This window comes from Manacus candei, unplaced genomic scaffold (assembly GCF_025592945.1).
Source record: "Manacus candei isolate 608988 ecotype Guabito, Panama unplaced genomic scaffold, ASM2559294v1 h1tg000094l, whole genome shotgun sequence".
In the NCBI taxonomy this organism is placed as follows: Eukaryota; Metazoa; Chordata; class Aves; order Passeriformes; family Pipridae; genus Manacus; species Manacus candei.
Window position 1 is genome coordinate 2858638 of NW_026138142.1, and position 20670 is coordinate 2879307.

The 20670-nt window shown below is 48.8% G+C and overlaps 1 protein-coding gene across 2 annotated transcripts; it reads left to right on the forward strand.

Moving 5' to 3' along the window:
• The first annotated feature begins 2024 nt into the window (after nt 1–2024).
• On the forward strand, nt 2025–20670 carry LOC127461080 (solute carrier family 22 member 13-like). Of its 2 annotated transcripts, XM_051768371.1 has the most exons (11): nt 2025–2151; nt 11904–12154; nt 13435–13538; nt 13982–14136; nt 14250–14418; nt 14765–14885; nt 15489–15583; nt 16094–16308; nt 17044–17152; nt 17288–17498; nt 17627–20670. In XM_051768371.1, exons 2-11 carry the CDS (start codon nt 11909–11911, stop codon nt 17708–17710), a joined length of 1509 nt encoding a protein of 502 aa, XP_051624331.1. In that variant the 5' UTR covers nt 2025–2151; nt 11904–11908; the 3' UTR covers nt 17711–20670. The 2 variants fall into 2 exon arrangements, with proteins under 2 accessions (XP_051624331.1, XP_051624330.1); XM_051768370.1 differs by lacking the exon at nt 2025–2151 and having other exon boundaries at nt 7744–12154.

Sequence of the window (20670 nt, forward strand, 5' to 3'; positions counted from 1 at the left end):
CGGCTGAGAATTATTATCGCCATCACTGGCATTTTGCTGCATCACAAATGATGCTGTGTTCATGCAGCTGCCCATCACCACTCACTGTTCTCTGCCAAAGAACCTGCTCGTTTCCTCCAGTGGAATGACACCCATGCCAAAGGTGCAGAGTTTCCATTTCTCTTGGACACCTCTATTAACTTTCCATCTGGTTTCTGCCACCATTTTCCTCTTGAAGTCTCTGTATTACATTTGCACAAGGGTATATTTCTGCTTCACCTTCACCAGCACTGCCCTCCCACTGGCATCAGCACAGTTTTGCAGTAATACTGGTGAAATTCATCTTCCAAACTGACTGATTTTGTACAGCTATATGGGCCTGTCTTAGGGTAGATGTCTCACCCTCTAGATTCCCTTAACTGGCCCTCCACTGAGTGTGCTGGGAGTTTGGACACCTATTACACATGTATTCACTTACAGAGCTATGGTATCCTCTCTGGAGAGGATTGGAATAGCAGAGGTATGCTGGGATCATTTCAGACTGAAGGGAAGACAGGGGATTGGTTTGTATGCTTCTCTCTGGAGAGAAGGAATTAAACTGAAGATGTTAAACTCTTCTTCTTGAAAGTGTTGGTTTTGCTTCATGAAAGTGTTGTCAAGGTGACGTGACCTTACTTGCACGTTCAACCAAAATGAAGGTAATTAAAAAACAATTGATCAGACACAATTAACAGGTGTCTGTTAGAAAAAAAAAAAGACAGGGTTCTTGCTCCTTTGTCAGCTCATCTCTTGAGATACAGAAACACTTTTCCTGTTTCATAGGGTCACAAAATAATAGAATAGTTTGGGTTAGAAGGAGCTTTAAAGATCATCTAGCCCAGCCCTCCTGCCATGGACAGGGATACCTTCCACTAGACCACTTTGCTCAGGGTCCCACCCAACTTGTCCTTGAATGTTTCCAGGGATGGAGCTTCTAGAGCTTCACTGGACAAACTGTTTCATCTGGTCAAAGCCAAAATTTGGCCATGGGCCCACTCCACATGAGAGCAGAAAGTAAACTTTCCTTTTCTCTGATCTGACAACACAGCAAACGAGGGTGCGAACATGTGGGGAAAAAAGCCAGAGGGATCAGAGGGCACCAGCAGAACTGTGGCAAATTACCCCCCTAAAAGAGGCAGAGTTGTGCCTCACATCAGAGCCCTGTTGAGAGGGAGTGTCAGCACTCAGAGCACTGACCTGTCAGAGTTATGTTGGGCTCACTTGTAGTCCTTCTGGGGCTTTGGACAGACCTGGCTTGCAGATTAACTCACCAGGTAACCCAAGCCTCTGCTTTGCACCACAGTGAGAAGGAGTGCACAGAGACATTGCCTCCTGCATCCTCTGGGTCACTTGGCCATGCAGAGTACCTGGAGCTATTTCTGGAGCTGGGCTGATGTCCAAGATCCTTTATTCCCTTTCTCTCTCCACTAATATAGATGGCACCGGCAGTGCTTTCCAGAGAGATTCCCTGGGCTTTTCACATAAAAGAAGTGTTTAAGGAATCAGGTCATGGCATAAAACACAGTCCAGAGAGTGAACATGCTGGAGTAAAGCACCAGGTTTGTGGACCTGTGGGAGCTTTAATGCTGATATCTGTTGTCTTTTTAATGTTTGGACTGTGTGTCAGTGTGAGCAGCCATATGATATCAGAGATTTCAGGAGCTGAACAGCCAGAGTTTTTGAGTCAGGGGCTCTGAAGAACATTTCTTACTTCACTCAAGATTTTTAAATTATTCAACTGAATGAATCATTTGCTCTCAAACAATTGAATATTTTTTCTTATCGGGGCCCAGCGGTGTTCTGTCTTTCTGTCCTGACTGAAAATTAACACTGACTTATCCAAGATGACAAATAAATTGAGTCAGACACAAAGCTGAACTCTCACAGAAGATCTGTGAAGGAACAGCAAGAAAATGCAACCCAGCAGAAGATTCAGTAAATTGGCCTGCAGATCACGTCTTCAGGTGGTCACGATTCAGTTATTTAACTTCAGTTTCTCCTTCTTCAGCCCATGTTGAAAGAAATGTGTGCCTTCTGCCTGAAGCCCATCTACTCCATGGAGCGGGTTGTCATTGACGGGGTCTGTGTGCACCGCTCGTGTTTCTGCTGCCAGGTCTGTGGGAGGAAGCTGAGGTGAGTGGTAGGACCCAGGTGCATTTATTTTTAAGGAGTGTCCAAGCAGTTTCCATCACAATTGTCCAAGGGCAATTCCAGTAGAACACGATTCAGGAAATGAGAAAGGGCGGGCAGTTTCCCTGATACATTCTGCCTCTCCATCACCAGTCTGCAGACTGCTTATCTAAAGATTGTAGACACCTGTGGATCAGGAATCTGCACAGTTGGTGGGGCAAGGGTGAGCTGAAACTTCAATAAATATTTACAGTTTGGGAATACTGATATGGAATTTAACTGGAGGAGTCATTTGGGTGCCTCATATTCTTAGAGTCATAGAAATATTAAGGTTGGAAAAGACCTGTAAGACCATTGAGTCCAGTCATTAACTTAACACTGCCAGGTCCACCACTTAACCATGTCCCTAAGCACCACATCGTGTCAGGTAGGTTGGAAAGTACCTCTGGAAGTCTCCACCCAACCTCCTGCAGGTCCAAGGAAGCCAGGTAGCACAGGAACATGTCCAGGAGAGGTGTGCATGGCTCCAAGGGTGGAGGTTACACAGTCTTTCAGCTGGGACCCCTCTTTGAAGAATTGACCACCAGTGAAAATGTTTTTTCTTGTATCTCATCGCCATTTCCCATGTTCCAACTTGTTCCCATTGCCTCTCATCCTGTCAGTGTCCACCTCCAAAAGCACTCCAGCTCTGTCTTCTGTATAACTTCCCATCAAATAAACACACACAGAAAGTAGTTTCTCCCTCTTAACCCTTTGTGGTGAGTCCTGGCTAAGCCAGCTCTCAGCCTCTCCTCGGATGACACACGTTCCTGTCACAACCTGCCTCAGAAGGTGAGGGTAACCCTGGTTCTTTTTAATAGATCCCTTGGGGCAGATGAGAGCGAAACGACACTGAATGATTGGTGTTTGTAAATATAGATACGTGGGGTTTATTTCAGAACAGTTTGGTTTCAAGGGAAAACAGCTGTGTGGCTGTTTTGGTTGTTGTTATCTATAGTAATACAGCAATATAAAAACATAAAAATAACACTTAAGAAAATGCATGAGGAAAGAGAAAGAAAGGATGAAGCTGGAAAGATATAAAGTCACCACCCACTGGATCCAGTGATGAGACTTGGTAGTTGCAGCTTCGATGCCTGTTGGTTGAAATGGTGGTCTTGATCCATCAGGGGTGGGGGAGGCCCACAAAACTCAAAGATATCATGAGTTTTATACACTCAGGCTCAGGTGGGAACGCCTTGTACTCCCCTGGGGAGGTGAGTTTTACAATGGATGATTCAATACTGGATCACAGGACCTGTCATGAGCCTTTGACACCTTCTAAGATGTTACAGCTGCCTAATATGTCAGCATCAATCATGGCCCATTATGGTCCATCGTCTGAGATTAATAGCTCAGGCTAGGTGTGAGTGTCACAGTTTCCACAGCTGCAGTCATCATGTAAGGGAGGACATAGGCATGATAAGAAGGATTTGCCTCTTAATCAGCCTTTTCCCTTATCTGGAAATCCAGTTGTAGCTGCAGGTAGGCACGCCCTTCTGCACCTGGGATAGTTGGACAATGGCACCCCCTCATCTCATCTCATCTCATCTCATCTCATCTCATCTCATCTCATCTCATCTCATCTCAATCTCAAGGTCCTTTCACAGTCCAAATTAGGAGGCATATTCAGGAGGGGTGGGCTGCTGGATGAGCAGCTGTTTCTTTGCAGTTTGCTACTGTGGACAAAAGTGATCTTAACAAAGTATAAGCCATTAACAGTTCCAGGTCCCTGACCACCTCGCTGGCCCTTTGCTGGATTCCTTGCAGTGTATCAATGGCTTTCTTGCACTGAGAAACCCAAAAATGGACCAAGTGCCCCACATGGGGTCCTACAAGTGCCAAAAGTAGAGGAATGGTCATTTCTTTTGACCATTTGGCAGGCTCTTCCTAGGGCAGCCCAGGATATAGTTGACTTCTCTGTCACGAGGGCACACTGCTGGCTTGTTTTTGGCTTGCCAGTCACTGAGACAATCCTTTCCTCTGAGGCTGCTTGACATCCTGTTGACCCCTGAGCTCTACAGACACTTTCTCCCATCATGCTGTTGTTGTACCATGGGAGCCCTTGTGCAGTTTTATCCATAAAGTCCACGCTGTGCATACAGGGGGAGAGATGAAGTGCTGGTATGAAGCCTGGCCTGTAAATGAGAAAGGGATTGAACATAACCTGGGCTACAGCTCCCAGAGGTATCGCAAGGAAATGTTTAATTTTTCACATGTTTTGGTTTTTGAAAGAAAAATCAAACACATGCTCAGAAAGCCAGCACCACTTTTGAAAGGTTTCATTCTTCAACCCCCCCCTCCTTTGCCCACTGAAAAGTAATTTTGCTGAAAACCCGTCCATCAGTGCTGCAGCTTCCCTCCCACACAGCCACTAACAGCCATGCCAATGTGTGTTTTCCAGCTTGCAAAACTATGCTGCCCTCCATGGGGTGTTTTACTGCCAAGTCCACTACAAGCAGATGGCTGGAGCAGGAAGCAGAAGTGAGACGGAAAGGCTGGAGCACCGACCAGGAGGACCACAGCCCCAGGACTGGTGTAACAGGGCCAAAACCAGTGAAACAGGAGAGAAACCCTCATCCTTCAATGCACAGCGTGATCTGCAGCTGGCTGAGCGCAGGCAAGAGCTGAACAGCAGGTCTGTCCTCTTAGGGAACAAGCTCAGAACAGTCTGGTCACCTTCAGAAAAAGCCTTGTTGGCTGTGGATGGAAAAGGCAGAAATGGAGCATGTTCCTGGAAAAAGCCTGCACTGAGCCTGCAAACCTACCAGGGCAGCAGGGCAGGCAGGATGGTGCTCAGGGGGCAGGAGGGCAAACCAGCAGCAGAGGCAGCAGTGGAGAAGGGAAGATTCTTACCTGGCATCACCTGTACCAAGGAAAGAGAGCAAGTGTGTTCTTGGCCCAAGAATGGAGGACAGAGAGGCAATGAAAAGACTGGGGATGGGGATGTGCCTGAAGGGAAGAGAGGGGGAAAGGTGTCCCAGAGAGTGGCTGCAATCCAGCAGGGCCAAGCCCAGCCAAAGAGAGGACCTGTCTCTGCCTCCTTCCCTCCAGTCCTGGAGCCTGTGAAGCCCCTGCCTCGTGGCTCCCTTGTCCCCCACACCACACCTCAAAGCATTAAACCCACCAAGTGGATGGGCCTGGGGGGCACAGGGGGCTGCACCCTCCCTGCTGCAGAGGTCCCAGCGAAGGAAAACAAGATCCATGGGTCTCCAAGCACACCCAGTGAAGGAGACACAACACCTGCCATGACAAATAACAAGTCTAAACTGACCACAACCACCCCGGATCCTGCAGGAGACGAGCATCATCTTGGAGAGGGAATGAACAGCACACAGCCCACCCCTGTGCCTGAAATCAGAGACTCTACAAATATAGAACTAAAATGTGAAGCTGAGGGTACTGACACCCCTGAAAGTGAAGCTGAAGAAGCCCATTCCCCCTCTGGTATATCAAGGGCTTCTTATATATCTTCTGGTTCCCTGGAGCTGGGAGAGCTGAGTGTATTACCCGAGATCACTGGAATGTTGAATGAGAAATCAAAGGCAAACACCAAGGAGTTCCCTGTGAAACAGATGCCAGTAACTTTGGGGGAAAGTAGGCAGCCATCCAGCACAAGTGATTTGCCTGGAATTGAGAGCAAAGGGGCAGAGTTTGAGAAGACAAAAGAAGAGAAAGTGGTAAGTATGTCAGAGTGTCTGGAAGAGCCTAGTGCTGAGCAAACATCTCAGGAAAACAAAGCAGAAAAGAGCAGAGATTCTTCACCTGGTTTGCCAAAGAAGACAGATGATCGTGGTGTGTCCTGTCTACAAGAAAGAGAACCTCGGGACACAAGTGGCCCACTGAAAACTAACACTCATGAGGATATTTTGAGCCATGACATTAAATCACCTGGCAAGGATTTTCCAGGATCAACAGACACACCTCTGAAAGGAACTTGTGCCACTTGCCCCTCACATGATGGGGTCATCAACTCCAAGTCAGAGGATTCCAGGGAAGTTCTTAGTGAAAACATCTTGCACATTTCTGAGCAACCAGCCAAGACATCAGAATATTCCAAACCAAATATATCCTTGGAAAAATCTGGAGGCCGCCCAGTGGGTGAGGAAAAAGTGGATCTGAAACTCCTAGAGGAAAGAACTCTGCCTGTGTCACAGACTGGTGCCCAGAGCAAGGAGACCAGAAGCAGTCAAGCCTGCAGAGAAACACCAGGTAAAGGTTTCAGGTTCGGGAAAAATCCCTTCATTACACTTTTTGGCTCTGAAGACAAAGGCAGTGCTCCCAAGAAAGAAACAACAACCCAAAGAAAACCCACGAAGCCCCAGTCAGCCCTTGTCACTCTGTTTGGTTACTCCTCAGAGAAGAAGCAGAGCCCACCAGAAAAACCTGCAGGATCCTCAGAAAAAACAAATATTGATGATGGGACAGAAAATCCCCAGAGCCTCCTCAGCTCCTCCAGCCAAGCAAAACAAAAGGCTTCCAGGAATGATCAGCTGCCACAGCCAGGAAAGATGGAGGTCTTCCCTAAACATATCCAGGAGAGCTCTGGAGGTTTCTCAGGCTCTGTTGAGGGCAAGGAGACGGACATCCTATTGTTAGCTCCTGGCACAAGCATGTCACATGATGATAAACACGAGAAAACTGAACTTGACATTCATGACCAACTGTCTTTAAATAGCCAGGTTTGGCAGCAATGGGGCAGCTGTTGGCCCCCTCCCATAACAACACAGGAAGATCAGAAACAAGCTGCAGAAACCTCAGAAGGTAGAACAAACCCTCCACATCCTCCTCCAGAGCTTGCTCCTGCTGCTGACAACAGCAAAAATGTCACCAGGGTAGGAAACCATCATGGTGCTCATCCACCAGAAGCCCAGAATCTGTTGAGTTTGGATGTCCAGGACACGGTGACAGAAGATGGGATACTTTTTTCACCAGGCAATTCAGAAAAGTTATCCAAGAAAGCTGAGCTGCAGTTTGGCAACATGGGTTTTCTGGAGGACAATAACTTGTTCTTTTCTGGAGGACAAGATTTTCCCAGCATAGCAAGTAAAACCCTAAATTCGGACTTGCAAAACTCAGAGGCAGAAAATCCACCTTTCTTTGATCCAAATACTTCAGAATTATTCCAGGAAATCCCAGCAGAAACAAATGCCCCACTGGAGCTGTGGGACACCTCCAGTCTCTCACTTCTTGATGGTCAGGATGAGATTAATATTAGAGACCTGGAAGGGATTCAGAGCTGTGCAATGCTGCAGCAGCTGGATCCACAGTGCCAGGCTCCAAAGGCAGCAGAAGAAATGTTTGGATTGGGTCTCAGTGCTGAAGACTCAAGAAACAAGCATCTCTCTACACAGGAAGACAATTTTCCCTTAACATGCATGTTGAGCAGCCATGCTTCTGAAACCTTTAATCAGGACGTCTTTGATCCAGGCCAGGAGGCTCCTGAAAAAATCAACAGGAGCAGAAAAACATCAGGAGTTGAAGAAGATTATGCAAGTCTCTCTTCTGAGGACTTGGATGAGTTAAATGATGACCTTTCAGAGAAGGAGTTCTTTATATAGTTGAAAAAAAAAAAAGGGTGAAAAGCACCCAGCCCTGCAGCACAAGTTAGCTGATACAGGACCAAAAGAAATTATTGAAATCAGTTTAGAAATGTCCCACTCCTCTGGCACAAGACAAATTCAGTTGTGCACAGACTGATTTATTAATGCCTTAAGGAGCTAAATTTAAGTTCTCTATCCTGTCCAGAGTGAGTCAGTGGTCAGTTCCCAAAAAAGAACGTTGCAAGAACTGGGTTCAGTGTAAGGAACCTTCAAGTAGAGACCAACCAGCACCCCCTGTTCTCTGCAGCCAGGGGCCTTCTGCAGAGGGGATCTGCTGCTGCCAAGGTCCCTCAAAGGATTTCTGCATGGAGGAGAGAAGACAGAGAACCAAAAAGGTCCAAGCAGCTCACAGCCATGAACAACAAGCCAATAAGAACTAGAAACTCGAACGAGAAGAGAAAATGTCTCAGGAAGGAAACTGAATCCTTGGCCACAAGTGTACAAGTAAAATGCAATGGGCAAAGGCAAAGCTGAGCAGGGCAAGGTGAAAGTTTAGGTTTAGGTGTCTGCAGTATTAACATTTCAAGGTAAAGCAGATGCTTAAGCCCACATCAGAGTCAATGGAGCATTAGCAAGTAGAGTCTGGGGAGTGATTCAGCCCACCCTAAACCAGAAAACTGCACTTAAAGGGATCAGCCCTCTGGACTATGTGAACTGTGTCAGTCCATCTCCACTCACCACAGTGTGGCCTTAGGGGTCTGTTTCACACACAGACAACTACGCTGAGACATCCAGAGATGAATCCAACCCAAAACATCATACACCATTTCACCGTGTGACTTGCCTACACTTAATTATGATGATATCTCACCCCCCCCACTGCATTTTTCCTTTTGTAAACTGCAAAGTTGCTCCACACAAGAGGTCACCACCATCAGCCTCATTGTACAGTGACGTGCAAAGATAAGTGAAATGGCCTTGCCAAGATCAGAGGGGCAGAGGAGGACAAGGAACCCAGGTGTCTTGAAGCCTCGTGGTGCAGGGACATTGCTACATCTGCTCTTCCTGTGTGATTGCACTCTGATCCCCTCTGACTGCCCTTTGCACAAATATTACACAACATAAATATTAGAGGAGTCAGCAATTATACTAATCATAAATATTAGAGGAGTTAACAATTATACTAATCATAAATAAGCTCATGAGAAACCTCAGAGGGTCAAAGAGAGGACATGTGCCTTAGATCATAAGATCATAGGGACTGCACGTGTTTTAATCAGCTCTCTGTAAAAAAAAATAAAAAAGAGGTGTTAAAGTAATTAATTTTTAAAATAAAGATAATTAAAGAAAAAAAAACCTTTCCTGCCTCACCCGTGCCAGAATAACCCCGTCTCTATCAGGTCTGCTGGAGGAATAAAGCTGCTTAATGAGTGCATCTGCTGCAAAGCAGTGTCAGTGCTCTGAGCAGGGACACTGCTCAATCAACACAGATCAGGGAAAAGAGGGATGTCCTTGAAAATTAGATGAATCGTTAGATGCTGAAGTTGGTCTCACCTTAGGATGGGGCAAGAGGTTTGGGATAGAGGCACTGCCATCTCACAGCCCTGCCTGAAACCTGGTCAAGCTGTGCTTAGAGATGGAGAGGTTTGCAGAGATCAAGCACCTTCCACTGGGGCAGTGGGAAGTGGGTGGCCCTGGTACCTGTGCCAGAGATGCTCAGAGTGATGCCCAGACCAAGTTGTCCTTGCCAGGTGACACTCATAAACCTAATCTCTCCCTGACAGCTCTAAGAGGAAGGGGGAAAATGCAGGAGCAACACAGGTGGTGAGTATGAAACCATTCTGGCTAGAATTCACCCCAACATAGGTGTCCAAATGAGTCTCCAACTGCAGTCACTCCTGATGTTCAGAGCTGTGTATGGGAAAAGACAAGTCCATGAATTAGTATGTCAACGCCCTGCTGCCTGCACCAGGCTTCCTCCCCAGGCAGTGGTTTCTTTTCTCTTTCTGAACTACTTCCTTGGATGGTCCCCCTCCCTTTCCCTAGTCCTTGACATGGACATACAGGTTTTCCAAATTCCCATCCCAGGTTTTCCCTGAGACTTGCTGATTTCTCATGGTTCCTTTGGTAGAGGCTTCTCCATTTTCAAGAGGCTTTGCAAGTCTTAGTAATGCACATGGGCAAAACTGCTGAACATAGAGAAACAAGCACAGAATCCTTATCTGCTCCAGGAAGCTGAGGTTTACAGGGCTGCTCCAGCCTTGGCCCCTGAGAGATCTCCACCATGTAGGGATTGACCCACTTGGCCCCACATAATGAGGCCAATGTCTTTCTATGAGAAATGTCAGCTGAGGGTGACAGAGTTTACAAGGGGCTGAAGCTCTCCCAGGGGTTCAGAAGTGCCTGACTGGTGATGTTGGGAAGAACAGCCTTAAGGAGTCACATCTGCATTAGCACATGAGGCTGCATTCAGGTCTGGATCACCCTCAAGGAGTTTTTATAGGCAAGATCTGACCTCTTTGACACAGGAGATGCTGGTGGCTGAGGAATGGGAGGGAACACCATGAGCCACACATAACAGGGTAAGCTTGAAAACTTCAGCTTGTTGCACACTGATGGAGAAGGCACCTGCTCCCTGTTGAGGAGGACAGGGTCAAAATGCATCTGCCAGAGCAGATATCCCTGGCTAAGTCATCCCACAAAAAGGTCAGAGGGCAAAAGGAATTTCTGGAGGTTGTGTAGCTCAAACTCCAGTTCAAAGAGTGTCTCTGAAAAATAACAAGCCCCCTCACTCAAGGGTGTGGATCCAGAGCCCAGTGTGGTGTGTGCAGATGATACACAAACACCACTGCTGTGAATTTACACAACTCTATAAGTAGCATTTACTCTTCCCTTCCTTCACTAATAGCACTAACCAGTATGATCTCACACTCCCTCTCCTGGTGAGAGGTCATGCTTTAAAATCCAATATTCTACCCCTCTTCCCACTTCCATAAGCACAACAATGCCATTCCCAGGCATGAAACATCAATCTAGGCTTGTGTGACCCCTCAGTAACTTTGCTGGAGGCTCATACATGCTGTCTGCATTGAGAGGGAAGGACAAAGAATTTGAGAGGAGACTTGAAGTGAGCAGGTCAGTGACCTGTCCTTATTGCTCTGGTGAAAGCAGCCAGGAGAGCTTTCCAAAGTAAACACCAAATTTCATACACTGAGTGCAATCCAGCTATCCAGTTTGCAGGAATAAAGATACAAACCACTCAGGGAGTTTGCCTAGGAAGCGACTCAGATGCGCAGCAGAAATCAGGTCAATCTGCTTTTCAAGTGACATCGGAACCTCAGGCAAAACCAAGCTGGTGTGGTTTCCCAGATCCTGTGTGCTCTGTGTGTCTGTGTGTGTAACGTGCTGTTTTCCCTAAGGGTACTCTCTGAGCCAAACCTATTTTAGGATTCTCCCCAAGACACTGCAGTTTAGGTCTAGTTTTATGACTAACCCGGATTTCTACACGGGGCAAATTAAAACAGACAGCTTGGGACACAGCTGTCAAGGCCAAGTCTACTTGACTACCAGCCATATTTCCTGGTCCAGAGGAGAAGTGGTTTTCTGCTTCCCTTTCCTATAGTCTCCAGGATGGGTTATATAACCATCAACGGGAGCAGCAAATTCACTCCTTTTGTTTCACCCCACTCAGGAAAACTGCCCCTCGTTTGTAGGGTCACAACTTCATGTCTCAGATAAAAACCTTGCACTGCAGCACAGTTGCTTTCAGGAGGCCTTGTGAGAAATTCCAGGCTGGAAAAAGACAAGCTGTTGCTGTGCTGTCTCCAAGAGTGGCAATGCTCTTTGTTCTGCTCCTGAGCAAAGAACAGGAGGAAATGGCTGGTGACAAAGTACGCCCTGGAGGACAGCACCATATCATCATAATGATGAACGTGCTGGTACAGGTGCTTGTTTTATCACTGGATTAGGGGTTTAGTGCTGACACAGCTTAAACATTAATATTTGCCTATTTAAGCCAGATGCACTAGCACAGCCTGGCCAGAGAGGTAATCACCATGGCTGATTTCGGAGATGTCATAAGTGCTCTGGGGGAGTTTGGGCTATACCAGAAACTGCTGATACTGTTGCTCACCCTCCCGCTCCTTCTTAATCCTTTCCAAATGGTTGGCCAAGTGTTCATGGTTCTGGATGTGCCCCACCACTGTGACACCAGCTGGATCCGCGCCGTCGGCCCCAACCTGACGCAGGAGGAGCAGCTGAACCTCACCCTGCCCCGGGACGCGGACGGGAATTATGAGCAGTGCTCCATGTACTCCCCGGTGGACTGGGACCTGGACTCCATCGTGGCATACGGCCTGAACGCCACGCAGAAGTGCAGCAATGGCTGGGTGTACCCAGCAGAGCCACCATCCCTGCTGACCGAGGTCTGTAATCGCCTTCCTGAGGAGATGGGGACATGAAGGGAAGGGATGGGTGTGTCCTGTCCTGTGGTTTGGTCGGCCAGTGCCAGCTGTGGTGCAGCCAGGCTGAGATTTACCAGGCACTGGAGGATTTCACCTCCATCACACAGATCACAGCTGAAATCCTTGGGAGGTTTTTGCAGGAAGACCATGATGTAGATGCCCAGGGAGGGCACAGGCAGTGACAATGGGGGTGTGAGTCCATGACATGGTCTGCCCACCATCTCTTCCCTTTCTGGTATCCAGACCCTTGAACATATGGTCTTGCCAGGAGGGGCCTTTTGAGTGTCCCTGCCACAGTTTCCCCTATTCTTCAGCCTGGCTCTACTCACATCACCTTCTCTGTGAAAGACATTTACCTTCCAAGGACTTGTCATTGATATTTTTGGGGCCTCCAGAATCTTTCAGGGCTGCAACAAGACATTCCATGGGCTATGCAATTGAGCAAAGGCTTTGTCTGTCAGCATTCCCAACTTCTCCTTTCTGCTTTATCCCCCACCTTCTAGCTGATCAAAGGGTGGACTCAATGATCTTGGAGGTCTTTTCCAATCTAGATGATTCTGTGATTCTCCCTCTCTGGAATTCTGTTTCTCTCTCACCTTGCCTCATTCCTCCCCCCTTTCTTCCCTCTCTCCCTCCTTTTTTCCCTCCCAGCTCCAGCACTTTCTCTCAAGTACCTTTCTCTGAGCTGCAACCAGAGGAGAGAGTCCAGCCTCTGGCATTTGCAAGTGCTCCTTGGTGTCCCTGGAGCACCACATCCATTTCACAGCCAGCTTCTCTGTAGGATTCTCAGCAGCTGCTGTATCCCCTCCCATTCCTATGCTGGTCCTCCTTTACCAGAGAAAACACAGCTCTCCTTCTCTCCTCCTCCTTCCACCCCATCCTGCCTTTGCAGCCAGAGGAGTGGAGCTGCTACAACTCTTATCCCAAGGTCACCCTTTAAGCAAAGCTTGCCAAGCAGGAGGCTCCCTCAGGAATGCCTGGGCAGATCCCAGCACTCAGGAGATGTGCACCAGGATGAAGAGGCACGCTGAGCAACCCATGTGTCTGTCCCACCTCTGATTTGTACCCTATGAGCACACCACAGAGGGCTCATGTCCCTGTGAGGGGGTTCTCTGCTCCCAGAGGCCGGAGTGAGAGCTGGGGCAGCTCCTGGATCCACCATGGGCCAGACAGGATGCCCACCCTCAGAAAGCAGCTGGGGTCTGTCAAAAACAAACAGCATCTCTGTTTCCCTCCTCCAGTTTGACCTGGTGTGTGAAAGGACGATCCTGAACGACATCTCCCAGTCCATCTACATGGCTGGGCTTCTCGTAGGAGCCATGTTCTTTGGGGTGCTAAGTGACAGGTGAGGAAACACGGTCACCTTCCCAGAGTCATTGCCCAGCACTCAGGGACAGCCCAGCTGAGGGTGCAGACTGTGCTTGCACTAGTCATGAACTACTCCCTCCACAGATTCAATCCCCTTGCCTGAGCAAGGGCATCTGGGGCCACCTGGCACGTCTGTAAATGTCTGATGGTTGAAAAGAGAGAGGGGCAGATACAGCCTTGTGGGGAGGTCTTTCAGGACTCACAAGTCCAGCCCCAGCTGGTGTCTCAGCCTTTGAGCGACAGCTCAAAAGTAGAGATGCTGCTTTTTGTGCATGTTATTTCTTGGGCTGTATAGAGGAACTTTGTTCACAGGGATGTAAAATCTCTGGTTTTCAAATCACTTGGTATTCCACCTGGGATCTTCCCTAACCCCACAGAGTTTCTCCAGATACCAACTGCTTCTTCTCTCTTCTCCCACAGGATCGGCCGCCGGCCAGTCATTCTGATCTGCATGCTCCTCCAGGGCATGTTTGGTCTAGGAACTGCCTTTGTGCCCCATTTCTATGTCTACATAGCCATCAGGTTTGTCGTGGGGTTTGCAGCGTCAGGAATTATGATTACTGTCGTGGCCCTGGGTGAGTAGGATGCCCTTACCCTGAAGCAGCAGTTGTGGCCTCACAAGATACAATAAGAAAAAAGAGCTGGACATGTTTTGGAAAGGGTGACCCCGAACTTTTGTTCTTTCCAGGCACAGAGTGGGTTGGAGTCTCCTTCCGGCCACAGTCAGTGCTTATTGCTCAGGCTGCTTATCCCATCGGAATGATGATGGTGGCTGGATTGAGCTATGGAATCCGCAACTGGAGGCTGCTGGAGATTGCAGGATCTGCTCCTATGTTTCTCCTTTTCTTCTACATCTGGTAAGCAGGAGCTGGGCAGAGCTTCTGTAAGACACAACAGCGGTGTGAGGGGTGGAAGTGAGGAGGCAGCAGCAGCTCAGCACGAGGATGGGTCTTTCCCATCAGTGCAGATGCTGGAGGAGCTTCTGCAGAGCTCAGCACATCTCCCTGCGGCACTGGACTGCTGAGACCAGCAGCTGCTTTGCTTCAGGTCATCAAATGTGGCCTTTGGAGCCTAAATATAGGGCATTTAGACCCATCCCTCCCATGGGATGCCCACTGCTTGCGGGACGTGGTGACAGAGAAAAGGGCTGTGGGGGAACTCTGAGGGTCAGAGCAGCACGTGCTGAGCTCCCCTCCTCGGCAGGGTGCTCCCAGAGTCAGCTCGGTGGCTGGTGACAAAAGGCAGGATGGAGGAAGCCAAGAAGCTCCTTCAGAAGGCGGCGGCCACCAACAAGCGCAGCCTCCCGGAAGGACTCCTGGAGCAGGTACCTGTCCGGGCACAGGGAACCGCGGCTTGTCTGCAGAGACTTCCCTCTGCTCTTGGGCCTGCACGGCCCCTGCAGCTGAGCTCAGCCCAGCAGCATCTTTCCATGCCCCCTGGGGGTGAGTTGGGGATGCACCGGGGGTGACTCCAGCTCCAGCTGCAATGGACACAGACGAGGGCAGGGAAGAGGCACAGCTTCTGCTGAGGCTCAGCCTGGAGCTTTCTGGGGTCCCCTTTGGGCTGTGGAAGGGACTGAAATGCTTGCCTGGCTTTTCTCCTGTGAGGGTTGCAGGAGTGTGGGTCATGAGGATATGGACTCTGTTTAGTCTGTGGCTTTCCATGCATAAATACCAGAAGGGGAGTTACTTCCTTGTCCACCCCAAAGCTCACACTGGGGAAATGTTTATCCCACAGAATGTCTTGGTTACCAACCGCCTTGCTGGGCACCCAGAGCACAGAGGCAGGAGCCCCTCGTGGGGTTGCCCAGAGCAGTGGAGGTCACCAGCCTGTCCCCCTGAGGCTTTCCATTGACTGCAGATGGGAAAGCAGGTGGCCATGTGTTACCTTTGCCTGCTTTGACTCTTTGACTTTCTTTGTTTTGAAGTTGAAACCTGAGAAACAGATCAAGTCTGGAAGTCTTCTGGATCTCTTTCGGAAGAAGCACCTCCGGAAGGTGACTTTAATCATGTCATGTGCCTGGTAAGACATTCCCTGCTCCCCTCTCTCTGTACTTCAAGGTGAAGAAAAGAAGGGGTTGATAGTTGACAAGAACTGTAAATTCACTTCATGTGACTTTGGTTGTCATATATACATGTGTTTTTTTATCTGCTGTCATTCTGTTTCCCCATGGACCAGATTTACCATGCCTGGCCATGGGGAGAAGATGATTATTCATTATACTTTTTGTGGGTTTTGTTAGAAAGGCTTGAGTAATTCCAGATTTTGGTGATCCCTATGCCTCGGAGTAGTTTTATGCCTACCTAGAAGTTTTGGGTTCAGTCTAGAAGTTGCTGACCATATGGGGATCCATTCTGCTTTATCTCATGTAACTACGTCCCACAGAACTGTCACAGGTGGTGACAAGAAGCAAAACAGAGGTTGTTGAGAGTTTAAATAAGTCGTGTGTGGTATAACCATCCTAATTTTTGATGTTAAGTCCACATAAAACCATCTGGTGACATGTTCTATTCCACTTTACTTGAATTTCAGGTTTGCAGACAGCTTTGTCTACTATGGACTGAGCCTTAGCGTGACAGGTTTTGGTCTGGACATCTACGTGACACAGCTGGCCTTTGGGGCCGTGGAGTTTCCAGGTCGAGTTTGCCTCATTTTCCTGCTGGAGTGGTTTGGGAGGAAGAAAGTGCAGGCCATGTTCCTGATGCTGTCTGGCCTGTTGTGCCTCGCCCTCGCTGGCATTCCTGAAGGTGAATAACCTCTTCCCAACCCATGAGCAGAGCTGGACAGATCCCTATCCTTGTTCAGACCCATCCTCCCAGCCTGGCTGGCCACAGCTCTCTCCCAGGGGCTGAGCTGCCTTGAGTGCCACAGGCCAGGGCACTGCTGGTTCCCCCTCAGCTTCAGTTTCTTCTCCTTCAGGGCTGTGCCTGATCTTTCCAAAGCTCCTGGCCCTTGGCAGGCAATGTCCATCAGCCATCACCTCCAGCACCTCCTGGTAGAAAGGTGTAGCAGAAGAGGTTTTTTAAAATCCACTGCTTTCCCCTTCTTTTAGATGAACAGAAAAAAACAAATGCCCACCCTCCACATCTGTTTGTGCCATATTGCTGCAGTCCACACCCTCACTCCTGCTGCTTGGGAGTAAGGTTGGGAAGGAAAGAGAGGGGCTGCATGATGCTTTCAAGCTCAGGGATGTGGTATTTCCAACTGAGCACTCCCCCAAACACCTGAGGTGGCTCAGTAGCTCACATCAGTTGCAGATTTAGGGAATGCCCAAGAACTCAGGAGTAATCTGTGTTCTCTTTGCCAGCTTTCCAGAGGATATTTTCCAGGTAATGGTATGCTAGGGACAATTTCCAAAGGGTTGGGTTTTGTCCTCGACTTGCCAAGATTTGCTTGGTAAGTCCATTAGAAAGGAGTGTCCCAAGAAAACATACTGGAGAGAGTTTTGAGGTCACAGTGGTGGTGTCTCCTCCTCCCCTCAGACCAGCCCGTGGTCATCACCGTCCTGGCCATCATCGGCAAGTTCACAGCCACGACCGCTTTCGCCGCCTCCTACGTCTACACCGCAGAGCTCTTCCCCACGGTCGTCAGGTGAGGTCTCCCAAAACATCTGAGCTTCCCTCTGCCTTGGCTGGTGGTGGGGATGGGACAAGAGCCCAGCTGTCCCCACAGCCACCCTCAGTCCCAGGGGATGCTGATCCCTGCCCACATCCCTCGCTCCCACAGGCAGACCGGCGTGGGGCTGTGCTCCACCATGGCGAGGGTGGCCGGGATCCTGGCCCCGCTGATCATCCCCCTGGACCAGTATCACCGGGCCATCCCCATGGCCGTCTTCGGGAGCATCCCCCTGCTTGTGTCACTGTCCTGCATCCTGCTGCCTGAGACCCGCGGCGTCAGCCTGCCGGATGACACAGGGAAGGCCAAAACCCCAGATGAGGTGGGTACAAGGAACTCGGAATTTAAGGAAAAAAAACATCCAAAGGTGCAAATTTAAGGTAAAGGAAAAAATACCAGAAACCAGGACGAAAACCATATTGACTCTTCCTCTTTCCTTCTTCTCTTCAGATAGAGAAGACTGGAGAGGTTCTAAGAGAGTTTTCTAAGAGAGACTCCAGAGAGGATGAAGCAGACTTGGAGAAGGACAACTGAAGGTGCTCAGAAATCAAGCCATGATTGGACAGGCGCACACTAATGGTCTAGTCAGATTCAGTCTTTCTCGAAGCCAGCCAGGGAGGCACTGCTGCCTGGAAACTGGTCTTTCAGATGATGAACACAATATCCGTGGTCAGAGGGAGAGGAGATCTGTGTCACCCTGTGTTTGGGAAACACGCGCTTCAGACTGTTCCTCAAGCCCGGTTCTGCCATGCCTGGCTGCGCAGAGAGTCCTCCTGACGTGTTTTCCCAGTCCTTCGCAAACTGGTACCCGTGGAACCATCCCTGTCGTGTTTTACAGCAATAAAGAATCGCCAGCAGAGTGGTTGTGCTGGGCAAGCGGGCGCCGGGCTGTGTCCCTCCTGCACTAACGGCCTGGGCCGGCACCTCCTCGCCGGCCGAGCCCCCATGTTTGATCAGGATGTCACTGAAACCCCGTCACACACGTATTTAGCTTTTCTTTCTGTGTGGTGTTGAAGTTGAGTTTCTACGTAAATAATATAAATTATGCTCTGAGTTTGATAAGAGACACTTGTAATGCAATATGTGAATAATAAATGGCGTTGACTCTTTTTTTTTTTGTTTCACAGTTGGCCTTTGTAACTGCTCTTGGCTCTGGAGTGTTTTCTACACAGAAATCGTTAAGTCTGTAATTTAGCACGCAGATGGAAACGTGTTTTGTTTCCATCAGCCACAAACAATGCAGAAGCCGAGTGTTAAAGCAGAATGACTGAGTCCAATAAGGACTTTTTTTTCTTTCAAAGTCTTCTGACTAACAACCTGTATTTATTTTCTCTACTAGCAGCTGTGGAAGCTTTCTGAATTGTGTGGAGTGCACTGCAATTCGATGTCAATTAAACTGTGTGGGCATCTGGGCAGCTTTCCTCATCATGGTCAGCCTTTAATAGTGAGCTTGGTTGGCTGATGACAGCTGAGTCATGACTTTTTAGTGTCATCTATTGTCATGAAAAGAAAGAGAAGAGTGAGCTCCTCTCCTGTACTAACTTGTTTGCAAGCAGAGAACATATTTGGAGTCCTTTCATGAAGTCATCTCCTCAAACAACATCACTACTCTTGGTTGAAGAAGGAGTCTTGTCACACGGGTTTGATGCATCCTTTTTTTTCTATCACTTTGTGCTGTAGTAAGTGGTGTTTTGAAGGCCAGGGTGTCCCAAGTACAGGCCAGATGTGACTGAAGGTGATTTTCGTTTTGTGCCTTGGCTCTGGTGCACAAAATCACCCCAGAGTCACATGTAACCTGGTCAGGGCTGGAGATGGGGCGCTTCCAAGATCTGAGCTTTGGCACTGAAGAGCAACAGAGGAAGGGTCTGGAGCACAAGTCTGATGAGGAGCTGGGGGGGCTAAGCCTGGAGAAAAGGAGGCTCAGGGGGCACCTTATTGGTCTTTACAACTACCTGAAAGGAGGATGTAGCAAGGAAAGGGTCAATCACTTCTCCCAAGTAACAGGACAAGAGGAAATGGTCTCAAGTTGAGTCAAGGGAGGTTTAGATTGGATATTAGGAAAAAAGTCTTCTCCAAAAGGCTTGTCAAGCACTGAAATGGGCTGTCCAGGGCAATGGTGGAGTCAAAAACCCTAAAGGTAACTAAAAGACATGTAGAAGTGTCAGTTAGGGATGTGGTTTAGTGGTGGACCTGGCAGTGCTGGGTTTATGGCAGGTCTCAATGGCCTTAAAGGTCTTTTCCAACATAAATGAACCTACAGTTCTATGACTCCTTGCCCAGGCTCAGGAGAGCAGCTTAAATACTCATCTCCTCACCTCCTCAGCCATTCCCTGCTGGGTCCCTTTCTGCAAACTTTGCTCCTTTCACAGACCTGTGGTTTCCCAGTGTGGGATCAGGTGAAAGGAGAGGGCAATGTCCTCTAGATAAAAGGGAATATCAAGGATCCTGACACCTCTGCCCCACAGCCAGGAGTCAGGGTTGCCTCACAGTTGGCTGGTGTCACTGACACCAAGGGTGTCCCGATTATCTCTACGGTCCTTGTGGGGCTCCCCTGGCAGCAGGAGCTGCTCCGCCCCACAGCTCCCATCAGGGAACAGGGCCAGGCCAGGCTCTGCTGCCCCTCCATGCCTGAGATACCTCTGGATCTGCCTGACCAGCTTCCTCAGCAGTGGGGAGGCTCTGATGCATGAATTTGGGTCTCCTCCAAAGGGGAAATGGAGGTCAAGAGGTTGTGACCTGAAACACAGAGAGGCCTAAGTTAGGGTGTAAGAGCAGGAGCAGAGCCTCGCTCCCATGTCTGATATAGGAGGGCCTTAAGAAGGCTTGGACATTAATTGATATGTCTTAGCAAACCCTTCATGGAGTCTCTGGCATGTGCTCAGCACTGGGACCTTCAGCACCATCCCACAGCCCTCCAGCCATGGCTTAGTTGGTTGGGGCTTTTACAACTGGATGGTCTTTAAGGTCTCCACCAACCCAAATCACTCTGGGATTCTATGAAATGGATCTTCAGCCTACTGGAGGCATGAATGATATGGAAGCAGAAGTACATCTGCTCTGCTTGGATGCCTTTATTTATGAAATGAGCTAAAACAGAGAATCTCAGAGCACAGTTCCCAAAAGAAGTCGTGGTTCCCTCACTAACTGTACATTTGGCTCCAAGCTCTTCCCCCAGCCTTTACATTCAATGCCTTGTTTTCCATAAAAGTCTGAAGGAGGCAGCCCACAGCCTTTTCCAAGGAAAGAGTGCCCTTGGGCAAAGGACTGAGCTCCTCTATTCTCAGGGCACTGCAGAGGAGCACCACAGCACATCCTCTGAAAAGCAGTCCCAGAGAGAAGAGAGCACCACAGCCAGTCCCTCCTGGCAGGACATTGTCACATGGCACCAATTTTATACAAAACTTTGTCTTCATCAAACTGCTTATCCATGAGGTACTTTGGTCCATGGAAAACACATGGGCATGACAACAGAAAGAAAAAATATTTTCTGGTTT